Below are 24,978 nucleotides of genomic sequence, written 5' to 3' on the forward strand. Positions count from 1 at the left end.
AGCAATCCCACTTTTGATTATAAACAAAAGAAATGAAGAAGGATCTCAAAGAGATATTTGCTCACCCATGTTCATTACAGCATTACTCACAATAGCCAGGAGGTGCAAGCAACCTAAACATCCATAAAAACATGTGTATTCGTGTGTTTTCATGCCACAGATAAAGATATACCCAAGACTGGGCAATTTACAAAGAAAGAGGTTTAACTGGACTTACAGTTCCACATGGCTGGGGTGGCCTCACAATCATGGTGGAAGGAGGAGCAAGTCACATCTTACATGGATGGAGCAGGCAAAGAGAGAGAGAGCTGGTGAAGGGAGCTCCTCTTTTTAAAACCATCAGATCCTGTGAGACTTAATCACTATCATGAGAACAACATGGGAAAGATTTGACCCCATGATTCAATTACCTCACACTTCGTCCCTCCCACAACACGTGGAATTCAAGATGGGATCTCGGTGGGGACACAGACAAACCATATCAACATGAATAAAGAAAATGTGAAAAAAAAATGGGATATTATTCAGCCTTAAAAAAAGAAGGCCCCATCTCTACTAAAAAAATACCAAAAAAATTAGCCGGGCATGGTGGCACACGCCTGTAATCCCAGCTACTCGGGAGGCTGAGGCAGAGAATTGCTTAAACCTGGAGGGGCAGAGTTTGTAGTAAGCCAAGATCGCGCCACTGCACTCCAGCCTGGGGGACAGAGCGAGACTCCGTATCAAAAAAAAGAAAAGAAGAAGGAAATCCTGTCATATATTACAACATGGGAAAACCTTGAGGACATTATGGTAATTGAAAAAAGACAAATGCATGACTCCAATTATATGAGATATCTAATCAAACTTAGAAAGTATTATAGTGGTTGCTAGGGGCTTGAGAGATGGGGACTTTAAGGTGAGGTTGTTTTTCAATGGGTATAGAATTTCAGTTTTTCAGGATAAAAAAGTTCTAGAGATGTGTTGCACAACAATGTACACATAGTAAACATTACAATACACTTAAAAACGTTTAAGATCATAAATTTCATGTTTTTTAACACAATAAAAAAAGACAAACCCATAGAACAGAAAAAAAAGGAACAAACTATTGATACATAAACCTATCGATACAAAAACCTAAATAAATCTCCAGACAATATACTGAGTAGAAAAGCTAATCCCAGGTTACATACTGTATGATTCCATTAATATAACATTTTCGAAATAATAAAAATATAAAGAGTAGATGAGTAAGTTGCCAGGGGTTAAGGAGGGTGAGGAAAAAGGAGGGAAGCGAGTGTGGCTATAAAAGAGCGAAATGAGAAACCCTTGCAGAGATGGAAATGTTCAGTATCTTGAGTGTATTGATGTCAATATCCTGGTTTTGTTACTATTGTGTTTTCAAGACGTTACCATTGAGGGAAATTGGTAAAGGGTATAGGGGATCTCTGTATTATTTCCTATAACTGCAAGTGAATCTACAATTATCTCAAAATAAAAATTTTAATTAATTTTAAGAAATATTTTCTCCAAATGGTGGAAGTTAAGTGCTAGCTGGAAATAATGTAGAGGAATACTTGTTTTTTATGTAGGTGGGGGAAAGGAGGTAGACGGACCCAGAAAAATCTTTCCTATCTCATATCCCAAGAAATGAGATGTCCCAGCCTGATTACCCCAATGTTCACCCAAAAACGCCATTCAGGGAAACTCTATGTAATCATTTTCAGAAGGGAAGCCTGGCCTGTGTGCTTCCTAAGTTTTGGTCTTCAAAGGCACACATATTGGTCCTGCAATAAGAAACCAGAGGGGTAATTGTGGGCACCAGGAGAAGAGAGAGGAATGCCCACACACCAGAGCCAGTTTTCTGTGGGTGGCAGGCAAGTTTAGCTAGAGGGGCAAGCAGCCTTCATGATAGAGGTGTACTTCTGATTCAGCTCTGAAGAAGCCAGGGTTAACATCATCCTTGTGATAATATTTGAATAGAAAATGATGCATCCCTTTATTTCCAGGGCAGCTGCTTAGAAATCTCCCTCATGAATGTTTGGGGGCAACACCTTACAGCACAATTTAGAAGAGCTATTATCTAGGGCCTAGTATGTTGGTTACAGGAGCTCTCCAATCATTCCTTGAAGAGAACACCACCACCCCATCAGTAAGCTGATTAGCTGTGTGGGCTGGCTGAATTTAATGGGAAAGAAAGAAGTGTACCATAAGCCACAGCAAAGTCTTCTCCATTACATTTGTCTATGTGCTTCCACACTTCTGTAGCCCCCAGTTCTCAGAAGTGATGGGGATGGAGTTCCTCATGGAAACTAAAGTTAGCAATAATTAGCATTTACTGAGCACCTACCAGGGGCGAGGCACTGTGCTGAGTGCTCTGTGCACATCCCATTGCATTGTCTCAACAACCTGGTGGTAAAGAAGTTAGTATTATTTCCACCTTAAATCTCAGGAGACTGAGTTTCAGAGATGTTACATGGTTTTCCCAAGGTCACACAGCTAGTAAGAGGCAGAGCTGGAATTCAAGGCTCAGGCCCCTCTATCTACCAAGCCTTTAGGAAGTATCAGGCAGTATCATATAAACAATGAAATCTGGGCTCTGAATTTTCTGATTTTGACCAGGGTCCCCTCAACTCAATTAAAAGAGAACAGAGGAAAGGTGCTAGCTTTCTGCTGAACTGACATTTTCTTCGCCCACCTGGTACACAGTAGGCACTCAATAAATGATTATTATGCTGAACTGACCTAGAGGAAAAAGGCCACTGAGGACCTCCCCCTCCACTGTGTGCACTGGGAGGAAGGGCAGCAGAGAAACCCCCTCACCTGCCTTACCAGTTGGCAAGGCTATCTCTGTTCTTATCTGACTGGGACACAGCTCTGTAAAGACCTACAAGACAGATAGCAACAGACACACCACGATGCTTTCAAGTGCATAGGACAAAGAAATCCAGGGCAAGCCCCAGAGAATGGGTGATGACCTCAGATGCAAAGTATGTAGTGAGCCAATTCTGGAACTTCAGCGAATTTCACAGACTAAACAGTGGGAGGGAGCGAGCACTTGGGACTTGTGCTGACTGAGCAAGCAAAGTTACCGGGTGACTGCTGGGCTCACAGGAGAATCTTTCTTTGTGGGAATGCACTAGAAATACACCAGCAAGCTGAGATCCCCCCATACAAGCAGCATGGCCAGTTAGGCAGCTCCTCTGCCTTAGGCTATTGGTTTTCCCACTGTTTCTGGGTTCAGCCTCAAAGAGTGCGGGATGGAACAGAAACAGGACCCTCTCTGCTGAGAAAATCTGCAAAGAGACAAATTTTGATACTCGGCAACTACTGCAGCCAAAGAGTCTGGGCCAGGGGCTAGAGGAAAGGCTTACACAGCCACCTGGTAGTTTCAGACTCGGAGGAGGGAGCAGGCAGGGAACATGAGAGAAGAAGAAAGACATTAATGAAGGAAAAATAGCCAAGGCCATACTAAAAATATTTCCCAGGCACATATTTCTCCCAATGCATAGCAGCTCTTTCAATTAAGGATGTGTCATTTCCTGGGTTACTAAGTCCAGATCATGGAATATTCCACTCTGGGACAGTAAAAGAGGGTCATGTTCTCAGCCTCCCCAGCACCAAAGCAGCTAAAAACAGGGATCACAGCCCCCAGTGTTTCCACCACTCCTGGGCTGCTTGGAAGCTTCCTCTCAGGGTGTGTCTGTGGAAAGCCTAGGGGGCCCAGTATGACACCGTTTCTCAGGTATCTCAAATGTCCCCACAGCCACCTAGAAGAGGATCATCATCTCAAGCCAGTAAGCCCTTGCAAGAACCAGAATTTGAGGGAAGAAGAAACATTGGTGGAGACTGCCTTGGTTACTATGATAAATGGCCAGTAACCTTTAACATCTTCTAAAGCCAAAGTCACACAGAAAAAAGTCTGCCCTACTAGACTCAAAGAAATGTTAAAAGAAATCTTAGTGTCAGCTGGGCGCAGTGGCTCACGTCTGTAAGCCCAGCACTTTGGGAGGCTGAGGCAGGCAGATCACCTGAGGTCGGGAGTTTGAGACCAGCCTGATCAACATGGAGAAACCCCATCTCTACTAAAAACACAAAATTATCCGGGTGTGGTGGCGCATGCCTGTAATCCCAGCTACTCGGGAGGCTGATGCAGAAGAATCGCTTGAACCCGGGAGGCAGAGGTTGTGGTGAGCAGAGATCACTCCATCGCACTCTAGCCTAGGCAACAAGAGTGAAACTCCATCTCAAAAAAAAAAAGAAAGAAAGAAAGAAAGAAAGAAATCTTAGTGTCCTCTCAGTGTCAGGCACAGGGAACAGGGATGCACATGTTATGGGTGTCCAATGACATCTGTCTCTCTCTGGGGAGGGGAGGGGTGACTATACGCACGGAATGGCCAAGGAGCCCTTGAGAGGTGTTGCTACAACAGCCCTTTCCAAACATTTAAGTAGTTTGGAACCTCTAGTATCTTAACCTCTCTCAACCTGCATTTGAAGCCATTGGTTTGCAATTTAATTACCCTAAGAGTTGAGCAGGTTCTTGTTAAAGGTGAATTGGGGAGAAACTGAATGGCAAAGCGGGCTTCAGAGGCAATACAAAAATTGATGATTCCAAGTGGGAAAGGTTCTCAGAGCTAAGGCAAGTTTGGACCACACAGTGTTTTCCAACAAAATTTAAATGTCACCAATAATTAAAAATCAGGAGATTTCCGAAAAAAAGAGGCTTTCCAACTTCTGTTTTAATGGAAATAATCAGCAGAAATGAGACCTGCATGAGGCACGTGGCTGGAGCCAAGGAGCAGCGTCCCCTCTGGACCAGGAATGCACGCTCCAGCTGCCACCCCCACCCCCACCCAGCACCCTTGTTTACTCAGAGCTCTGCCTCAGTTCCTCATCCTGCCTGCCACTTTTGGGTATTTGAGTGGGCAATTCCTAACCTAGTCCACCCCCTTTACACCTACAGAGAATTGGCCCCATCTTTAACCCATCCTCAAACCCAGTTCCTTTGCTGGGATTCCCAGTGTTTCTGGATTCATCCTCAAAGAGCCTGAGATGGAGCAGACACTGGGCCCCTCTGCTGGCAAGATCCAGGAGACTCCAATAAAGACTCAAAGGGCTTGGTGGCTCATGCCTGTAATCCCGGAACTTTGGGAGTCTGAGGTGGGAGGATCACTTGGGCCCAGGAGTTCGAGACCAGCCTGGGCAACACAGTGAGACCCCAATCTCTACAAAAAAAAGTAAAACTTAGCCAAGTGTGGTGGCACACACCTGTAGTACCAGCTACTCAGGAGGCTGAGGTGGGAGGATCACTTGAACCCAGGAGGTCGAGGCTGCAGTGAGCTGTGATCAAACCACTGTACTCCAGCCTGGGTGACAGAGCGAAAGCTTGTCTCAAAAAAAAAAAAAAAAGACTCAAAGGCAGCTGCAGCCAGATGATCTGTGACAGAAGAGGACATGCCTCCTCAGTCCCCAGCAAGGCACTTCCTCAGACACCTCTCCCCTTTCCACCTGCAGCCCTACCTCTCCCCCAGTTAAGCCTGCCTCTGTCCCCAGATCAGAACCTATTCCTAGGACAAGCATTTATATCCTCAGGGACCTCTCTTCTTTCATGACCTCTGGTCCACTCTAGGGAAAAAGCAAACACTGCTTCACCAAAACTATGCAGCATGAAGTATTTCTCCCTTGCTTAGTTCAGATGGTGAACATAAGCACAGGCTACTCTAGATTCCCTCAAACACTCCCCGACTAATAATACTGAAGAATTTCTCGGGAAGCAGCAGGCCTGTCAAGGAAGGACTATGTTCAATTAGAAGATGATGACCACAGAAATCAAAACACAAATAAAAACAGTTCTGGAGGATTAAGTGATTTGTTTGTGCTTAACACAATGCTGGGCATTTTACGTGTTAATTCATACTTTTACAGACACCCTATAAAGCAGGAGGTATTGTCCCCTTTGTGTAGATGAAGAAAATGAACACAGAAGTGTTCTGCTAATGTAGTCATTTTTCTCCCTGGAGTAGTGGCTCTTGCACCTGCCTGGGCAGCCCCGGTCCTGATGTGAAAAGCCCCTCCCAGGAGCAGCTCAGAGGAGGACTCCTGGCCTACTTACGGTCTGCTGTTCGCCTCCACCCCGCTGGCAGCAGTCTTTGACTCCAGGGCATTGTTGAAGTTGGAGATATTTTCAGAAGAGTAGAGGCCAGCTGGGTTGTTGTACTGGTTTGTGATGACCCTGGCAGTAGTGCTGGAGGCAGGCGAGGTGGTAAAGGGCATGGCACTTCGGTTGTGGGCGCTTCCTATGTGCAGGACCTCCTGCAGGCAGTGATCAGAGGAGAAATCAAGGGGGGCATCCAATGCAAACCCCTTGATGGGCAGTGCAGGCTGAGCGCCAGGGAGAGGTGTTCCAGCTGCTAAGATGGCCCTAGTTCAACCCAAACTTTAGCTGAGGGACACTGACACACCCACTGAGACACGTGGGCAATGACTGGGGAAGTTTCCCACAATGGGCACCTGTGCGAGTTCACACCCCCTGAATCATCTCTACCTTCTGATTCTTCCTTGAGGCCCAGCAAATCCTGCCCTCTAAGGCACCCTCGGGCAGGACAGCCCTTGATGCTTTGGGCTGTAAGATTCAAGTCAGAGCTAAAACACGCTTTCAGGGCACATACCAAAGAGATTAAAGCACTAGGTGAAGAGAAATATGCAGTCACTTTGGTCAGTGCAAAAGCAGGAGATGATAAAAGGTGGAGATAAATTCTCCAGAAGTGAGCAAGTTAGACAAGCAAGGTAAGAGGGTGTGGTGTCACAGGGGAAGCAGCTGCTGACTAGGCAGAGATGGTCTCAGTCTCCTGCAGAGCAAGGGTAAAGGAAATTAAGGATCTATTGTTTCTTCTGGGAGAAAGACAAGGCTAATCAGATAGAAGGTCGGGGATACCTGTTACAGGGGCGGTACCCAGCAGAGCTGCAGAAAAGGACTTTTGAGTTCCTTGTGTTCTCATTCCCCTCTTTCTGTAATTTGAGAAAGTTCCCTCCACCCCCACCCTAGACTTGTTAAGAGTCAGGTGAATAATTACTACAGCTACAACATCTCAGAGCTCCTTTACAAACCCGCAAAGCCACTTTGGAAATTAACATTCCTGTTTTCTAAAACTACAGCTTTTCTACTTTTTCTTTCCCTCCTGCCAGCATCACAGCTTTTCTGATAGCCCAAACAGCAAGGTCCTTTCTATATGGGTGTCTGGACAACCCATGGCTTCTAGGTGATGCATGCTCTGTGCAGCCAGCTGAACTCAAAATGTGTCTTAGTGTCTGTGTTTTCCAGAAAAATCTTCCTGAACTCTAGTCTCTTTCTTAAAACACCCAGGCCCAGAACAGCTGCCTCCAAAAGAGTTCCTGTCATCTGTTGCACTTCCTTTTTTCTCTCCTTTTTTGTTAAATCTTCAAGTCTTTTATGCTTTCTTAAAAAAAAAATCATGAAAACTAAAAGCTTTATTGAGTACCTAATTTAAAATAAAAGAAAACAACCTGAAAATATTTTTATGTTTAAGACTTCTCTTTTGGGCCGAGCGTGGTGGCTCACGCCTGTAATCCCAGCACTTTGGGAGGCCGAGGCGGGCGGATCACCTGAGGTCCGGAGTTCAAGACCTGCCTGACCAACATGGAGAAACCTCATCTCTACTAAAAATACAAAAATTAGCCAGACATGGTGGCGCATGCCTGTAATCCCAGCTACTCGGGAGGCTGAGGCAGAAGAATCTCTTGAACCCAGGAGGCAGAGGTTGCGGTGAGCCGAGATTGTACCATTGCACCCCAGCCTGGGCAACGAGAGTGGAACTCTGTCTCAAAAAAAAAAAAAAAAGATTTCTCTTTTGGCTGGGTGCAGTGGCTCACGCCTGTAATCCCAACACTTTGGGAGTCCAAATCAGGAGGATTGCTTGAGCCCAGGAGTTCAAAACCAGCCTGGGCAACATAGTAAGACCCCATCTGTAAAAAAAAGTTAGACAGTCAAGTAGTCTGTAGTCCCAGCTACTTGAGAGGGCTGAGGCAGGAGGATCATGTAAGCCCATGAGATGGAGGATGCAGTGTGCCATATCGTGCCACTGCACATCAGCCTGGGTGACAGAGCAAGACTCTCATCCCTAAAAAAACAAAACAGGCCAGGCACGGTGGCTCATTCCTGTAATCGCAGCACTTTGGAAAGCCAACGCAAGAGGATCACCTGAGGTCAGGAATTCAAGACCAGCCTGGCCAACATGGTGAAACCTCGTTTCTACTAAAATATAAAAATTAGCTAGGCGTGGTGGCACCTGCCTGTAATCCCAGTTACTCAGAGGCTGAGGCAAGAAAATCACTTGAACTCAGGAGGCAGAGGTTGCAGTGAGCCAAGACTGCACCATTGCACTCCAGCCTGGGTGACAGAGCAAGACTCCATCTCAAAATTAAAAAATAAAAATAAATAACAAAAAATAAAAAACAACACAAAACTTCAGCAGTTATCAAAGAGTAGTTAAGTAAATTTTATGGCACAGCTACCCAAATAAATAATATATAGTAATTAAAGGCTATGGTCATGAAGACAGAGATTTACAGATGGGTGGCCTGGTACCCTTGCCTACATGTGCCGCAGCCAGGATGGTCATTCTTTCTTCTTCTCTCCATCACCATGGCAATTCCTAGGAGCAGCAGAGGATGCAGAGCCCCAAGGAAGGGTCTTTATTTTTCCGCCTTGGCTCAATTTTTCCCTGCAATTTCCTGTTTGGCAAGGAATACCCCTCTAAGCCCATTTTTCATCTTTAAAATGAAGAAGATAAAGCCTTCTTTACAAGGATTTGTGTGAGTTACTAGAGTGTCAAGTACAGTGCCTGGCTCGTGGCACATATTCAACCAGGGTCTGTTCCCTTCTCCCTCCGGCGAAACACATTTCCAATTAGAATGGAAGTCAATGGAAAATTCAGGTTGAAAATTCGGATGATTTCACTTTCTAAAGAATCTTTCAAGAATGCATCTGGTTTGTACATAAAAGGAATATCTCTACCCTCATCTGAATACTGACTGGTCTTTCCAGAAAGCAGGCAGATTCAGGGCTTGCCTTTTAGAAGGGATGATGTAATTGTTTGGGCTTTGTATTTATCAGTCTCCAAGGAAACTCAATAATGAGGAAGTACAAACTAGGTGTGTAACTATGCTGACCTCAGATAAGCTGGGGTGTTGGTTGGCATTACATGAACCAACAGATCTTTTTATTATAGATGAACTCTGCTCTTACTCATTTATCCTCTACTTTAGAATGGCTGGAAGTAAAAGACTGGAAAAATGATGGGTGAGAAGTTTTTCTTACAGTAATAAAGCATTACTAGAATCACAAGAAAAATACAAGGGTTTAAAGTATTTGAGAATTTTTGTAATCTGAAGAGAACTACCTTCAAAAGATTAATACAGGTAACTATAGATTTAAAATGAAAATTCAAATATATTACAAATGAAAACTATAACTGAAATTTACATAATTACCTTATTTACATGAAAATGAGGATTTCAGATAGACCAAGTTAAAACGAAATCATTCCTTGTGTGTTATAAAATATGTAAAAATTAAAATTTAACAATTAAAATTTAACATTTATGGTAAATTTAATGAAGTAGCTGAGAACTCCCAAGGAAACTGAAACTAACTGTGGCATGTTTTAAATTAGTTTGCACAACTGCCAGTGTATAGACCAAGTGCCATTTTACGAACTTTCCTGAGAGGAGTTGTATAGAAGAATATGTTCACGTCAGTTTTGAAATGATGCAAAATGATCCTTAAAATGACTCTTGGGATTTTTAATAATTATTTTTACTATCTTAATGGCAAAAATTTTATGTGACTTCGTTTTTGAAATTTTAATGGATTCTATTTGAGAAAATATGACTTATATCCAACCACCCAATTAACACACACTAATATACCAAGTGAGTTCAACTTCATACAAGTTTCTGTTTTATGTATAAAAGATAGCTAGCTATATATTGTATTTTAATTACATCTTAATTCACCATAAAAACTAAATAGTATCCCAAATTTAGAAAAATAAGTTAAATTTCAAATCTTCAACTTGGGTCAAATGCATAACCATCACAAACCAGTGTAAAATTTTCAAAAGGCATTATCAACATACCTAGTTTATCATTACTAATTCATTAATGTATCCAACAGACACATACTTTGAGACAAGTAGCATGTTGGGTGTGAGGAATTTTACAAAAGATGTTCTAAACATCTCTAAGTTTGTCCCTTATTTCAAAAACAATACCCATGCATTGTAGATTATTTAGAAGAGGCACATAAGGCAGAAAGAAATAAAATCACCTACAATCCAATAATCCAACTACTGAGAGATTTATTCACAAATATGGGATCTTAGGGCAGTCTACTGTCCTGAGAAATTCTATCTGGGTGACAAATTGTACACTATGTACTGCTTTTTTTATATTAATTGCTGCTTTATTTTAGTAATTTTAAAGTCTCACTAGAAGTTTCACTGTAACAAAAATAGAGATTTCCACTCCATGGCTCATGGAAACCAGACAGGGGCATACAGTGGGGAGAAGCAGGGCTTCCTATTACATATTCCCCGATTTCTTCTAGGCTCTAGGCCTCCAGACCTAAACTTATTTTCATCCCTGTCATGATTCATTTGTTGCTGAAATCCATAACGAGCTGAATAGCTCCTTGACTTCACTGTGATCCTGCCAACCCTTCCCACGCAGGAAGGCTTCCACCGGCTTCCCTTATCGCCTTCCGACCCCCTGCTTCCAGCCCAGGACACAGCGTCACTGCCCTGGGGTTTTCCAGCCCTATCCTCCTGCAGTTCCCTTACGGGAAGAACTGAACAAGAGCCAGATACCAGCAGTGACAGTGAAGGGTCTTATCCCCAGGCCTCCAGGGCAGGAAAAACAGGAATGTGCTGAGCAGTGTCAGAAACGGCAAAGTGCTGGGTGGTGAGAGCAGCGGCAACGATGAGCAAGAACTTACCTGGGGTTCAGAGGCTAAATTCATCTTGTATGGATGACGCTTCCCTTCCTCCGTCACCAGAGGAGACCAGACTTTATGTTCAGATCTGCAACAGATTAACAAAGCTGCTGTTTCACTCATGTAAAATAAATAATATATACCAAAGACAAACTGGAAAAATGCCCCCTCTTTCCTGGACTAGGCACTGAACTAGCACCCTCCCATCAGCTCTACCTTCCATTTGCCACCAGGTTGATCTTTTAAACACCCCAATCTGATAACATCCATGGCTGATGGCTCCCCAGCATAGCCCCAGGGGGCTTCCCAAGCACTTCATCCTCCCTCACCACACTCTGGGTAGCTGACACCAGCAGTGTGGTCTCCTCCATGTTCCTAAGCATGACTCACACTGCCCTATCTCTGCTCAGGATAGAATGGGCTTCTCCTCTATCTCAACCCAGTGTGTTTGGTCCAGACCAAATAACCAACTTATCTGTGAAGCCTGTTTGACCCAAATGAAAATAATGCCTCTTGGCCGGGCGTGGTGGCTCACGCCTGTAATCCCAGCACTTTGGGAGGCTGAGGTGGGGAAATCACTTGAGGTCTGGAGTTTGACATCAGCCTGGCCAACATGGTGAAACCCCATCTCCACTAAAAATACAAAAATTAGCCGGGTGTGGTGGCATACGCCTATAATCCCAGCTACTCGGGAGGCTGAGGCAGGAGACTTGCTTAAACCCAGGAGGCAGAGGTTGCAGTGAGCTGAGATAGCGCCACTGCACTTCAGCCTGGGTGACAGAGTGAGACTCCATCTCAAAAAAAAAAAAAAAAAAAGAGAAGAACGCCCCTCTTTTGCTCTTATAAACTATTTTCTTTGTACCAACCACAGAGCAATGATTTTACTTTAGTCTCAGTTTTCATTAGTGTCGTTGTTTCCTCTCTTGCAGGTAGAAAATATTTATACTTATCTTTATTTATTTTATTTATTTATTTTTTGAGACAGAGTCCCGCTCTGTCGCCCAGGCTGGAGTGCAATGAATGGCGTGATCTTGGCTCACTGCAACCTCCGCCTCCCAGGCTCAAGCGATTCTCCCACCCCAGTCTCCCGAGTAGCTGAGATTACAGGCACCTGCCATCATCCCTAGCTAATTTTTTTGTGTTTTTGTAGAAACAGGGTTTCATCATGTTGGCCAGGCTGGTCTTGAATTCCTAACCTCAGGTGATCTACCCACCTCGGCCTCCCAAAGTGCTGGGATTACAGACTAGAGCCACCATACCTGGCCATACTTAACTTTATATTTGTCACAATGTCTATGCCAGATATACAAGATGTCCCTTTTCAACATGCCGGTAAACAAATAAAAAATCAATTAATCAATGAATGAATGAATGTCCTGAACTCGGGCTTGAAGGAGAGGATTTGGACAAAGATAGAAATGGAGATGAGAATGAAGGGCAGATGTGCTTTTGAGGGGGTAGTAATAACACAGTGTACCTCTCATGGGGTAGGTCTCTGAAGTGTACAAAATATTTTTATATACTCCCCCACACTCGATCCACCTGCCAGTCCTATGCCACAAAGCGAAAAAAAAAAGCAAAAAACATACTTCACAGATGAGAATCTAACCAAAGGCTTCATGACAAAGAGCTGTGGCAGCTAAGGTTAGTGAGATAACAGGTGATCAGAATGAAACATCTGAATTTGATGCAGTAGGAAACAGGGAGCCAACTGAGGGTTGAACCAAATCACTTCCGAAATCCTGCCTTTGCAGGACCCCTTCCAAGGCTAAATGAAAGAAGAATGGAAATTCTACCCTAATTACAGCTCCCAAGGTGCTACCCTCATTCATTCTTTTATCCCCAGCGCTCCCTGCTTGTCATGTACTTAAAGTTACACTCAGTACTCTGCTGCTAATGTGTTCAAGTTTTTCTCTGTTATTGCAATCTCCTGGCATGGTACCCACTGCTCAGCACAATGCAGTAGCAGCAGCATCCTAAGGACATCTTTTTTTTTTGAGATGGAGTTTCGCTCTGTCGCCCAGGCTGGAGTGCAGTGACGCCATCTCAGCTCACTGCAAACTCTGCCTCCTGGGTTCAAGTGATTCTCCTGCCTCGGCCTCCCGAGTAGCTGGAACTACAGGTGCACGCTACCACACCTGGCTAATTTTTTAATTTTTAGTGGAGATAGGGTTTCACCATGTTGGCCAGGCTGGTCTCAAACTCCAGACCTCAAGTGATTTGTCTGCCTCGGCCTCCCAAAGTGCTGGGATTACAAAGAGAGCCACCGCACCTGGCCAGGACATTTTACTTACTCAAAATTTTGGTTGAGTTGGATCAAGTGAAAATGCAAGTATCTTACTGAAAAAAGCCCACATCATAAGCACCATAAAAATCAGAGGGGGGCTGGGCACGGTGGCTCACACCTGTAATCCTAGCACTTTGGGAGGCCAAGGCAGGTGGATCACCTGAGGTCAGGAGTTCGAGGCCAGCCTGGCCAACATGGTGAAACCCCATCTCTACTAAAAATACAAAAATTTGCTGGGTGTGGTGGTGCACATCTGTAATCCCAGCTACTCAGGAGGCTAAGGCAGGAGAGTCACTTGAACCCGGGAGGCAGAGGTTGCAGTGAGCTGAGATTGCACCACTGCACTCCAGCCTGGGCAACAGAGTGAGACTCCGTCTCAAAAAAAAAAAAAATAGAGGGGAAATAAGCAATCTGAAGTTCAAATTCCACAGACCTTTTGGCATGCCTATAGTATATACATGGCACTGAGCTAGGAGGTCTGGGGGATTCTGAGATAGGGAAGGCAGTCCCTGCCCACAAACAGCTTCTAGTCAATCAGAAATGAACAAAACGTTTCCATAGGCTTCACCTGGCTACAGTGAGAGTCAAGTTGTCTGTGCAGCCTTTGATTCTGTTCTGAGCTTCCAAGTGTGTCATATTGCTAGTATTTTCCCCATCAATGGCTGTGATTACATCTCCGATACATAAATTAGCTAGAGCCGCCTTGCTTCCAGGAGTGACCTAGAAAAAAAGGGGACAGCAGGCTAGTTACTATTTGTCTCCAAACCACTAAGTTACCACCAAGTTAAGTATTAACTGATATGGAGCAAAGCCCTGAAAAAGAAAAGAGGGCTGAAATCATAGCTTAAATAATAACAATCATTTATATTATGTTATCATTGACAAAGAGGGCTTTTCTAATATGATCTCATTGTATCCCTATAGCAACCTTATGAGAAAGGAGGACAAATAGCAGTCCCCATTTCCAAGACCAGGATCTGAGGCTTAGAAAGACCTATGACTTACCCAGGATCACCCAACTAGTATATTATTATATTACTGGTCCTCCAACTAGTGTATTACTGAGCCAGGAAACAAACCCCGAACAGATCTGATGTCCTTCCCACTGAACCACGTTTGCTTCCTTAAAATTAGTTAACAATTACATTTAAAAACACACACACATTTAGAGAACATTATATACTATAACACCCTATTTCTTTAAAAATCTTAATAATGTTATATATACAAAAGAAAGTGGAAACACTGCACACTAAATTGTTCACAGTTACACAGTTTTGCAATGTTTTTTACAATAATATTGAATTACTTTTTAATTTAAAAAATTGTTGACCAGGCATGGTGGCTCATGCCTGTAATCCCAGCACTTTGGGAGGCCAAGGCAGGCGGATCACCTGAGGCCACGAGTTTGAGACCAGCCTGGCCAGCATGGTGAAACCCTGTCTCTACCAAAAATACAAAAAAATTAGCCGGGTGTGATCTCAGCTACTCAGGAGGCTGAGGCAGGAGGATCACTTGAACCCAGAAGGTGGAGGTTGCAGTGAGCCAAGATCATGCCTCTGTACTCCAGCCTAGGCAACAGAGTAAGATTTCGTCTCAAAAAATAATAATAATAATAAAATAAAAATTAAAAAATAATTGTTAAAAGCAATCAAGGATATCCTAAAGTATGGTAGTATAGGTTTATACTGGTTTAATCTCCCAAAATGACTAGGGTCATTCCCTATAGACGGCTGGTTTTCTGCAGACTGATGCTTCTAAAACCAGCGGTTCCAAATTGACAGATCACTGATGCTTGGGGGAAGCCAATCAATTACTGCAATAGGTCCTTAAATTCACCTGCCTACAGAGCAATACATGCGGACTCAATACATATCACATCTCCTACACTGATGTACAACCATTTTTCAAGTGAATACAGATGCTATTAGAATGAACAAGATCCAAACTCATTTTGAAATAGTACTCACCTCAGAGTACTATCTCTAACCAAGGTATCTGGTCAGATTTTCTAAACTAAGGTATTCTAAAAATATTACTGTCATCATCCCAGGATAAGTTCACAACTTTTTTTTTTCCACATTACAAGACCTTCCTGGATGGGAATTCCAAGTCCGCAGGATCAGGGTGGCAGTAACACCCCCAGGCTCCCAGTGCCCACAGGGCTCTGGCCACCCTTTGGAGAAGGCCCTTGACTCTCGGGATCCGATTGAGGAAGATCTTATGAACACCTGGGTGTCTCCTTATGGCTGAACCACAGGTAACAGGTTCTTCAAGGCACCAAACCAGGACACACAAGTTGGGTCCTAAACCTCAGTATCTGATGCAGTTTTCAGCAGCTACAGTTTCCGATTAGCCCTCAGCGCAGCTAGTGTGGTGCCGCTATTATGGTGCATTCCCCATCAGCACCCTGACCCCATAAAATGAGGACAAGTTGATCCTTGAGGTCCCTTCTGGCCCGCACATGCTATGACTTTATCAGGCAAAACTCTCCTGGAATGTGGCAGGATGTGGAAACCAGTACCGAGATCCTGACCTCCTAACCTTCCTTTCTGGCTCTCCCATCATTTGTTTACCAGAGATCTGGGTTTTAGGAAATGAAAGCAGCCTCCTGATTCAAGGTTCAGATCGTCCCCTCATCCAGCCACTGGGACAGGACTTTTTATCCAGGCAAGCACAGGCCGCTCTCATTTCAGTCAACAATGAGAGTTAGCTTCTGAGTCATCCAGTGCATGCAATAAAAAAAAATTCCTCCGTTTTCCGACCTGTTGTCCTGAGAAGACTGATCTGGTGCATCTTCATACACACTTCACTGTTACTAAAGGACAACGCAGGCTCAGTTTTTAAATGGCTCTAAGCATCATTTTATTTGGGATTGGCAAGCGTTCTTGACTGACAAACTCTAACTCCAAGGAGAGCAGCCTGAATCAAGGAGAATAATGCCTTATGGAACTCATTTATCATAGCTAAATCTAGCAGTTTCAAAGAGCAGTCCCCTTAGGATGAAATCCAAAATCTTTAACAAGGCCGCTAAAGCCAGTGCCTCCCTCCCCACCCACATCATGCCTCTTCCCCACTGGGCTCCAGCTACAGGGCCTCAGGACTTTCACACCTGCCTTTACCTCTGCCTGATTAACTTCTCATCTTCCAAGTGTCTGTGTAAACAACCCTTCTTCTCAAAGAGGCCTTCCCTCACCTCCAATCTAAGCTATACCCCCACAGTCATCCTTTTTTTTTTTTTTTTTGAGACGGAGTTTCGCTCTTGTTGACCAGGTTGGTGTACAGTGGCGCAGTCTCGGCTCACTGCAACCTCCACCTCCCGGGTTCAAGCGATTCTCCTGTCTCAGCCTCCTGAGTAGCTGGGATTACAGGCTGCACCACCATGCCCAGCTAATTTTTTGTATTTTTAGAAGAGATGGGGTTTTTTCACCATGTTGGCCAGGCTGGTCTCGAACTCCTGACCTCAGGTGATCCACCCACCTCGGCCTCCCAAAGTGCTGGGATTACAGGCGTGAGCCACCATGCCCAGCCCAGTCATCCTTTTAATACACTTGGTTCTTCTTCATGGCACTGGTCACTTTATGTTTGCAAACCTCCTTGGTGGGTTAGTTTGTTTAATGTTGAAAGGCCTACTCAGCAGTAAGGTGCATGAGGGCAGGATTTTGTCTGCCTTCTGTGCTGTGATATTGCAAAAATTTTAACAGTGAGAAAATTATGACAGTTAAAGATCTGGCCTAACCAGTTTCATCTTGCCTTTAACCTCCAAACCGTCTTTGGTCATTCCTGGACATCAGCAAAGCTAACTTCTGGAGAAATTTTAGTGTATAGTTTAAATGATGGTAGCACTTTCCAAAACTAAACTGTCTGAAAAACTAACGAAAGACCACCAGGTTAGGAGGATGAGAGGGGCCTGAATTCTGCTAAGATGTAGGCATAGTTAAATGATTACCAGCCATTATTCCAGAGCTCACAATATTTGCAACTTTCCCAGTTACTCCTGTAAATAATACCCCTATTGTAGAACCTAAGATTGGCCTTTTGCGATGTCCTTTCAGGCTTTTGCATTTCTGACTACCTACTGGATGCCCCCCGACCAAGATGCGAACTCAACACACTGTTTTCCACACCCCTGTGATGGCATGCCCAACCAATCAGCATTCACCTTCCCTAGCCCCCTGCCTGCCGAACTATCTTTGAAAACCCCTAGCCTTCAACTTTCATGGAGGCTGATTTGAGTAATAATAAAACTCTAGTCTTCCATTTAGCCAGCTCTACGTGTATTAAACTTTCTGTATTGCAAATCCCCTGTCTTGATAAATCAGCTCTATCTGGGCAATGGGCAAGAACCCATTGGGCAGTTACAGTATCCTCAACACCCAATAACTGGAACATAGTAGGTGCTCAATAAATATCTGTATAATAAATGATTGGCTCTAAAACACCTAGTGTTGTTAAATATGTAATCAGCCTGCTTCATTTTATCCTTTAAAATGAATTATTTCAAAAACATCAAAAATATTTTTATTTCAAAAATGAAATAATCATTTCCCTCTACACTGCTATCCTGAAGCATGACCACTCACAAAACTCAAATGAGATTGGAACTGGAGAGGTTGAGAAGATGAAAAAGAAGTTTCCTTTCACTTTTTTACGGTGAACTGCTGAGAAGTCCAGAATGTCCAGCATTTGGTTCCAACTGTTTTGTGGGAGAGACATTTCTGCTAAGTATATCCCAACAGGTCCTGGACAAGCTAGAACCAGTCTTAGGAGCCCCAAGCCTGAGTAATTGAGGTCTGGTCATCCTATCTTTCAGTATAATTTCTTTGTTTTTTTTTTAAAGCCAAACTGGTAAGAAGCCAAAGGAAATCTCAGAAAGTCACAAGCAACATCAGATAGGACTTGAAAGAAATTACACATACAGATTAAGTTCACATTCTTTTATGAGCTATCTTTTTTAGGGGAAAAAACTGATTTAAACAAATAATGGGATTTGCCTTTCCAAAGCCCTTTCATATACAATCTCCTATTTGAGATAATAATATGATTACCTCGCCACCAACATATTAGATAAACTTTACAGATGAGGAAATTGAGATTCAGAAAAATTGTGAGTGGTTCAAGTTCACACAGCTAAAGGCTGAGCCTGAACTTGAAAGGCTCTCTCATTGCAAATTCCATTCCTTTTTGCTTTAGCACATTGCCACAAGCAGAGGCTCCAAACTCAACTGTCAAAGCCAAAAAAAAAATCCAGGAGACTCATCTGCAGTGGCCTTCTACATAGGACCTGGAGTGTCACAAAGTCCTGATGCTGGCTGAGTGCCTCCCTACCACAGGACAGTCACTCCCCTGCCCTGTACTGATCTGGGGCCCAGTAACCCCACCCATTATAAAATTTACAAACCATAACACAGAAGTGACAAGGGTTACAGGAGAGAAGGCCTGTGCCTCCAACACTGGATAGTTCCTGTCTTGAATGGTGGATTCCAATGCTTGCCAAACACTATTTATCACAATCAAAATCAAAATGACAGCCATCAGTTAATGAGCGTTTAGGTACCAAGCATGACAAAGTCTTTAGCAAGGGTTAACTCACCAATATTCACGTGATGCTACCAGACAGGCAATGTTATCTGCATCATTACAGATGAGGAAATGGAGGAACAGGGGTTAAGCAGTTTGCCTGAGGTTGCACAGCTGGTGAGCGGCAGGCCACAGCAGGCTCCAGAGTCCACCCACTTAACCAACTAGGCCACACTATCTGCTCTAATTTCCTCCTGACCATCAAGTTCCATCAGAACCAGCTCATAATAGAGTCAGCTTCAGTTTCCTAAAAAAAAAAAAAAAAAAAAAAAAAAACTTCTGGGCCAGGCATGGTGGCTTACGCCTGTAATCCCAGCACTGTGGGAGACCAAGGTAAGTGGCTCACCTTGAGCTCAGGAGTTCGAGACCAACCTGGGCAACATGGCGTAACCCTGTCTCTACAAAATACAAAAAAAATTTGCCAGGTGTGGTGGCACACGCCTGTAGTCCCAGCTACTCAGGAGGCTGAGGTGGGAGGATAGCTTGTACCCAGGAGGTAGAGGCTGCAGTGAGCTGAGACTGTGCCACTGAACTCCAGCCTGGGTGATAGAGTGAGACTTGTCTCAGAACAAGAAAAAAAAAAATTATATACTCACTCCCATTAGTTCAATGAACATGCCATTGCCAGCCTTTTTCCCCAGAGACCATACAACTAGATCACACAACTCTTGCTGCATAAGAATAAATGGGGACAGGCACAGTAGCTCATGCCTGTAATCCCAGCACTTCGAGAGGCCAAGCACTTTTGGGAGGTCAGATGGCAGGCAGATCACATGAGCTGAGGAGTTCAAGACCAGCCTGGCCAACATGGTGAAACCCTATCTCTACTAAAAATACAAAAATTAGCCAGCTGTGGTGATGCACACTGCCTGTAATCCCAATTACTCAGGGGGCTGAGACAGGAGAATTGCTTGAACCCAGGAGGTGGAGGTTGCAGTGAGCCGAGATCACACCACTGCACTCCAGCCTGGGCAACAGAGTAAGAATGTCTAAAAATAAAATAAAATAAAATAAAACAGTAAACGGGTTTAGGCACAACAATCTCCACTAATGAACAATCTATCATTTTCTGCTCAATTCATTCTTGTGTCCCTCACTCTTTGTCCCCACCAGCACCCCAGGCAGACACTGCTTGCTTAGAGGCCAACATGTTCTCCACTCCAAGTTCATAATGCATCTTTAAGACCTGTCCACTGCTGCCAGTCCTGAGCACATAAGAAGGTGTTTGAAGTTTAACTGCACTTCTAACTGGTGTAAATAAAATAGGATGATGATGTAGCTCTCCCACTTTCTTCAACTTACATTTAAATAACTACATACCTAAATGACACTACCATCATACAGAACTGGATGCATACCCATGACAAATAAAAAGATAACCCTCCTCCTCAGTGATAATGGCATGTTTCTGCTTCATCCCTCCCCTGTTCCTTCCTTCTCTCTCTGTTCACTCACTTATCAGACATCCTTATGTACATTCTGAAAGACAGTGTAACTTGTTCATTAAGATGTGGTTTCTGGAGTCAGATGGCCAGGGTTCAAGTCCTGCCTGGCTTGTGAGCTAAGTGTCCTTGGGCAGGGTATTTCACCTCTGTGTAAACAAGGATGCACCAAGGATGAAAAGAACAGCTTTGACATCAGAAGGCTGTTGCGAGGATTACATTAGGCAATTCAGGCAGAGCCCCCACTGTCAGGGCTCCAGAAATGTGAGCTATTGTTTGTAGATTCCAGGAACCACACAAGGCACTGGAACTCAGCTGTGAAAAGGGTGGTGCCTGCCATCAAGAAGCTCACAGTCTCCTGGGGGGAGACAAGCATGTACAACAGATGATGAGTGTTGTGCTAGAACCAACAAGGTAGTAGGGGCCTAAAGGTGGAATCATGGAACACTCCCTGGAGGAGGTGCTGCTTAAAACTGTGCAAAGCCACAAAAGGAAAAAAGCAAAAGGAAAGAGCATGCCAAGTCTCAAAAAAAAAAAAGAAAAGAAAAGAAAGAAATTTAGCAAGCGAAGGGAGAGGAAGAGGATGAGGCTGTAGATGTAAACACAGACTAGGAGACCAACAAAGAAATTGAAACATAGCGTCTGACATTGACTGCCCAGTCAACTGCCAAGAAACAACCACTGAGCCTTAGCTCTGCTGAGATTAAGGTGACTGCATTTGACAGATACTCTAACCGACACTCAAAGAAGCAAACCCATTCAAGGGGTCACCCATTTTGGGCCTCTAGGTCAGCCATTCTGTGGCTGGCTTTCCCTAGCAGGCCTTTCAGAAGGCAGTCCTACTTAAAAATCACATGTTCTACTGACAGCTAGAGGGGGTTCCTTTAACTCTCTGGCTCAAGATTGAAAGCTAGAGGCCTGTGAAATGGACCCAGCCAACAGTCTTGTTTTTTTTCTTACATTTAAATTACATGCCAATATTTATATATCAACAAAATCACTCAAACCCCTAGATTCGCAGCTTCTTTAGAAAAATCAGAAAATCTGGCAATTCTGGGCCTAGATTCCCATATGGCAACAATCAGCACCAAATGAGGAGCCTCTGATCCTCTATATGAGACACATGCTCTCCATTTAGCCACAGGCTCAACCATGCTCTACTGCCCCAGCCACAGAAACCCAGTACCTGTTACCATTTATGATCATTCTTGCAGCTATTAATTTTCTGACTATCTCACCTACTCAAAACTCATTTATTATGGTATATAAGTTTCTAGCCATTTTTTCCCATTCTAATATACACATATAATTATACTTTATACCACAATATAACTACCTTCTTGACTCTTCTAATACAGTATGGGGAAAAAATAATTGAGCAGAGCTTACTGGGTGAGGCAATTCAAACCCCAACTCTAACGCTTTTCCTCTCTACTGCCTTAAAGGGTGCCAGTTTTTAGGGGAAATCATTTTGGAGGTCTGGTACACATCATTTGTTGATTCAACCAACACGCTGAGCTCTGCATGCTACACACTGGGCTGAGTCAGAGTTTACTGTGATTACTCAGGGGAGCAAAACGTTGTCCCTGTGCTAGAAATGGTTTGGACTAGGGATTATAATTTGCCTTCTGTAAAATTACTAAAGCAGAAATGAATGCAGCAAGAAAATGTGATTCTCAAACAAGCCAAGCAACATTCTTATTTAATTCTCATAGGCAAAGACACAGTTTTGGTGGGCAAAGAAAGAAAAGATAGCAGAGATCCCATTGGGGACCCACTGGGATTCAGCGATGAGGAAAAATATTATTTACCAGGCAACTTCCTGCTGCAAACAGGCCATATGCTTCAATTCTAGGCAACATAAACCCAATGCCAAGTTCTTAAAAGTTGCATTTTTTAAAATGTTCTTTTACATATATAACATACAGAATTTAACAAAAATGAGTAAGTATGAGCATATTAGTCCTTTTTAGTAAATTTTCTTTTTAAAAAAACAAATTTTAGGCCAGGCATGGTGGCTCACACCTGTAATCCCAGCTCTCTGGGAGGCCAGGGCGGGTGGATCACTAGAGGTCAGGAGTTCAAGACCAGCCTGGCCAACATGGCAAAACCCTGTCTCTACTAAAAATACAAAAAATTAGCCAGGTGGTGGCAGGTGCCTGTAATCCCAGCTACTCAGGAGGCTGAGGCAGGAGAATCACTTGAACCGGGGAGGCAGAGGTTGCAATGAGCCAAGATCACCCCACTGCACTCCAGCCTGGGCAACAGAGCAAGATTCCATCTCCAAGAAAATAAAAAAAATTTAAAAACTCTTGTGTTGCCTCCTAGCCCCTTGATACAAATGAGTTTGTGACCACTGGCTCAGTTTAAAAGTTATGGAAAGCATGATTATATGTAGAAATACTTTATGACTAGGTTTACCAAATGCCCTGATTTGCCCAAAACAGCTTAACTATCAAGACCACCCCATTTCATTCTCAGAAGTACTCCAGCCTGGATAATAAACAGTACTGTTGCCTTTTTGACAGAGGTGGGGGTTTTAACCAAATATTTGTCAAATGGTTTAAATGGTTCTCAGGCAGAGGTTTTTGCTTTGTTTTATTTTTTTCTTTTTCTTGAGGGAAAAACCGTGTCTATTCAGAAGGTTTATTTGTGGACAGGACTACAGGTCAATTTCCTGACTCTTTATGGAACATTGTTAACCTTGCCCCTTGGAGTTGGCTCTAAACCTCAGGCCAGAAATCAACCCCACTCACCAATACTCAGCCAACTGTGATATTTGCAAGGATGAGGCAATGGTTTTCAAACAGGTTGGTCATCAGATCCCATGGGGGCAGGGATTCAAAATATAGATAGAGCTCCACAACCCATCTCAGATCCACCAAAGACAGCCTATACAGTGAAACCCAAGAACCCATACCTTTTTAAAGCTTCCCAGAAAATGTTAATGCTCATCAGGTTTGGAAACACCAAGAGAGATGATGACTATGACTATCTTTTCCCCTTAAACTCTCTCCCTGAATGAAGTTAAAGTCATCAGGTAGACAAAAAGTAATTAGACCCTAAAATCTCAGCTCCTCCAGAAACACCTTCAAGGGCAGAACTTATACTCCTATAAAATACATAGAAAGCCCTTGAAAGGAATATCCATTAGAATAGTATTTCTCTATCTCTTACCAAAACAGACTTAAAAAAAAAAAATAGGCCAGGCAGGGATGGCTCATGCCTATAATCCCAGTACTTTGGGAGGCCACAGCAGGAAGACTGCTCAAGCCCAGGATCTTGAAACTAGTCTGGGCAACATAGTGGGACCCTGTCTGAACAAGAAATTTAAAATTAGCCAGGCATGTAGTCCCAGCTACTCAAGGAGACTGAGGTGGAAGGATCGCTTAAACTGGGAGGAAGTGGAGGCTGCAGTTAGCTATGATAGCACCACTACACTCCAGCTTGGGCAATACAGCAGGATGCTGTCTCAAACAAAAAACAAACAAAAAAATACAGCCCCTGTAATGTTGGTTAACACCCCTGAAAATGCTATGCAAATGAAGCATTGCATAAGTAATTTTGTTGTTTTTTTAAAATAGAGATGGGGTCTCACTGTGTTGGCCAAGGTGGTCTTGAACTCCTGGCCTCAAGCAATCCTCACACCTCGGCCTTCCAAAGTGCTAGTTTCACAGGCATGAGCCACTGCGTCCAACCAGTAGAAGTATAATAACTCCAAACAAGATATCTAAATAACTCGACGTGGGTCCTATTTTCCCTTGGCCAGAAAACTCACAGCTAAATGTAGTGTGCAATTACAGAACCAACTGATTTAAAGTTCTTGGCACTTCTCTCTCTTTCCTCTTCTATGTTCCAATTTTTTGTTAAATCTTATATGTGTTCTTGTGTTTTAAATATTGTAAATGTGTAAGTAAGTGAAAGACAAGCCTAAGACAAGCCTGCAAGTAAGTGAAAGAGACAGCCTAAATAACGATAGTAATAATTATACACAACTGGGATAAAGAAATGTGATTCAAGTTCAATCGCAATGCTACATGCCTTTAAGCATAATCTCCGCTGATTTAACAGTTGTGTCAAGGTATTTGGGTACAAATTTAACAGATTCTAAACTGGGGATAAAGCAGGACCCAGCTCTGTAGGATGCCATTTAGATGTGGAATTTGAACTCTCTTTAGTCAGAATCTTCTGACTCAGTATGTTTGTGAGCCGAGGCTGTGGCACAGACTTCACAGCCACATTATGGCTGCAGAAGCTATATGCATTTACACAGGGTGACCTGAAAACATAACACTGTTTTAAAATTTTCTTGGTTAGTCTATAACCATTTTCTCAGGGAAATGAGGCAATAAAATAGGGTAGATGCTTGTAGATAAGTTGCACCTTAATCCAGCTTCACACTATGCATGGTGCAAAAAGAAGTTATTAGTGCTAAGGGGTGACAGTTCAAAGAGATGTGCTGCTCTCTCAGTCTGAAAGACCGACCACCATTTCTCAGACAGGAATATAATAAAACAGGTAGCCAAATAGAATACCCTGACTAAATTCTTAAGAAGTCATCGAGGCCAGGCGTGGTGGCTCATGCCGGTAATCCCAGCACTTTGGGAGGCCGAGATGGGTGGATCACTTGAAGTCAGGAGTTCAAGGCCAGCCTGTTCACCAACATGGTGAAACCC

At 43.5% G+C, this 24,978-nt stretch overlaps 1 protein-coding gene across 1 annotated transcript in view; it reads right to left on the reverse strand.

The window, feature by feature from the left end:
• The window catches only part of PDLIM1 (PDZ and LIM domain 1), a 53,475-nt gene that overhangs the window by 20,178 nt on the left and 8,319 nt on the right, over nt 1–24,978 (reverse strand). Inside the window, exons 2-4 of the mRNA XM_034931136.3 lie at nt 13,849–14,000; nt 10,997–11,081; nt 6,095–6,294 (exon numbers count right to left, since the gene is read on the reverse strand). Of these exons, the coding sequence (XP_034787027.1) occupies nt 6,095–6,294; nt 10,997–11,081; nt 13,849–14,000 (437 nt within the window). The remainder of the gene's footprint in view (nt 1–6,094; nt 6,295–10,996; nt 11,082–13,848; nt 14,001–24,978) is intronic.

This window comes from Pan paniscus, chromosome 8 (assembly GCF_029289425.2).
Source record: "Pan paniscus chromosome 8, NHGRI_mPanPan1-v2.0_pri, whole genome shotgun sequence".
Lineage (NCBI taxonomy): Eukaryota > Metazoa > Chordata > Mammalia > Primates > Hominidae > Pan > Pan paniscus.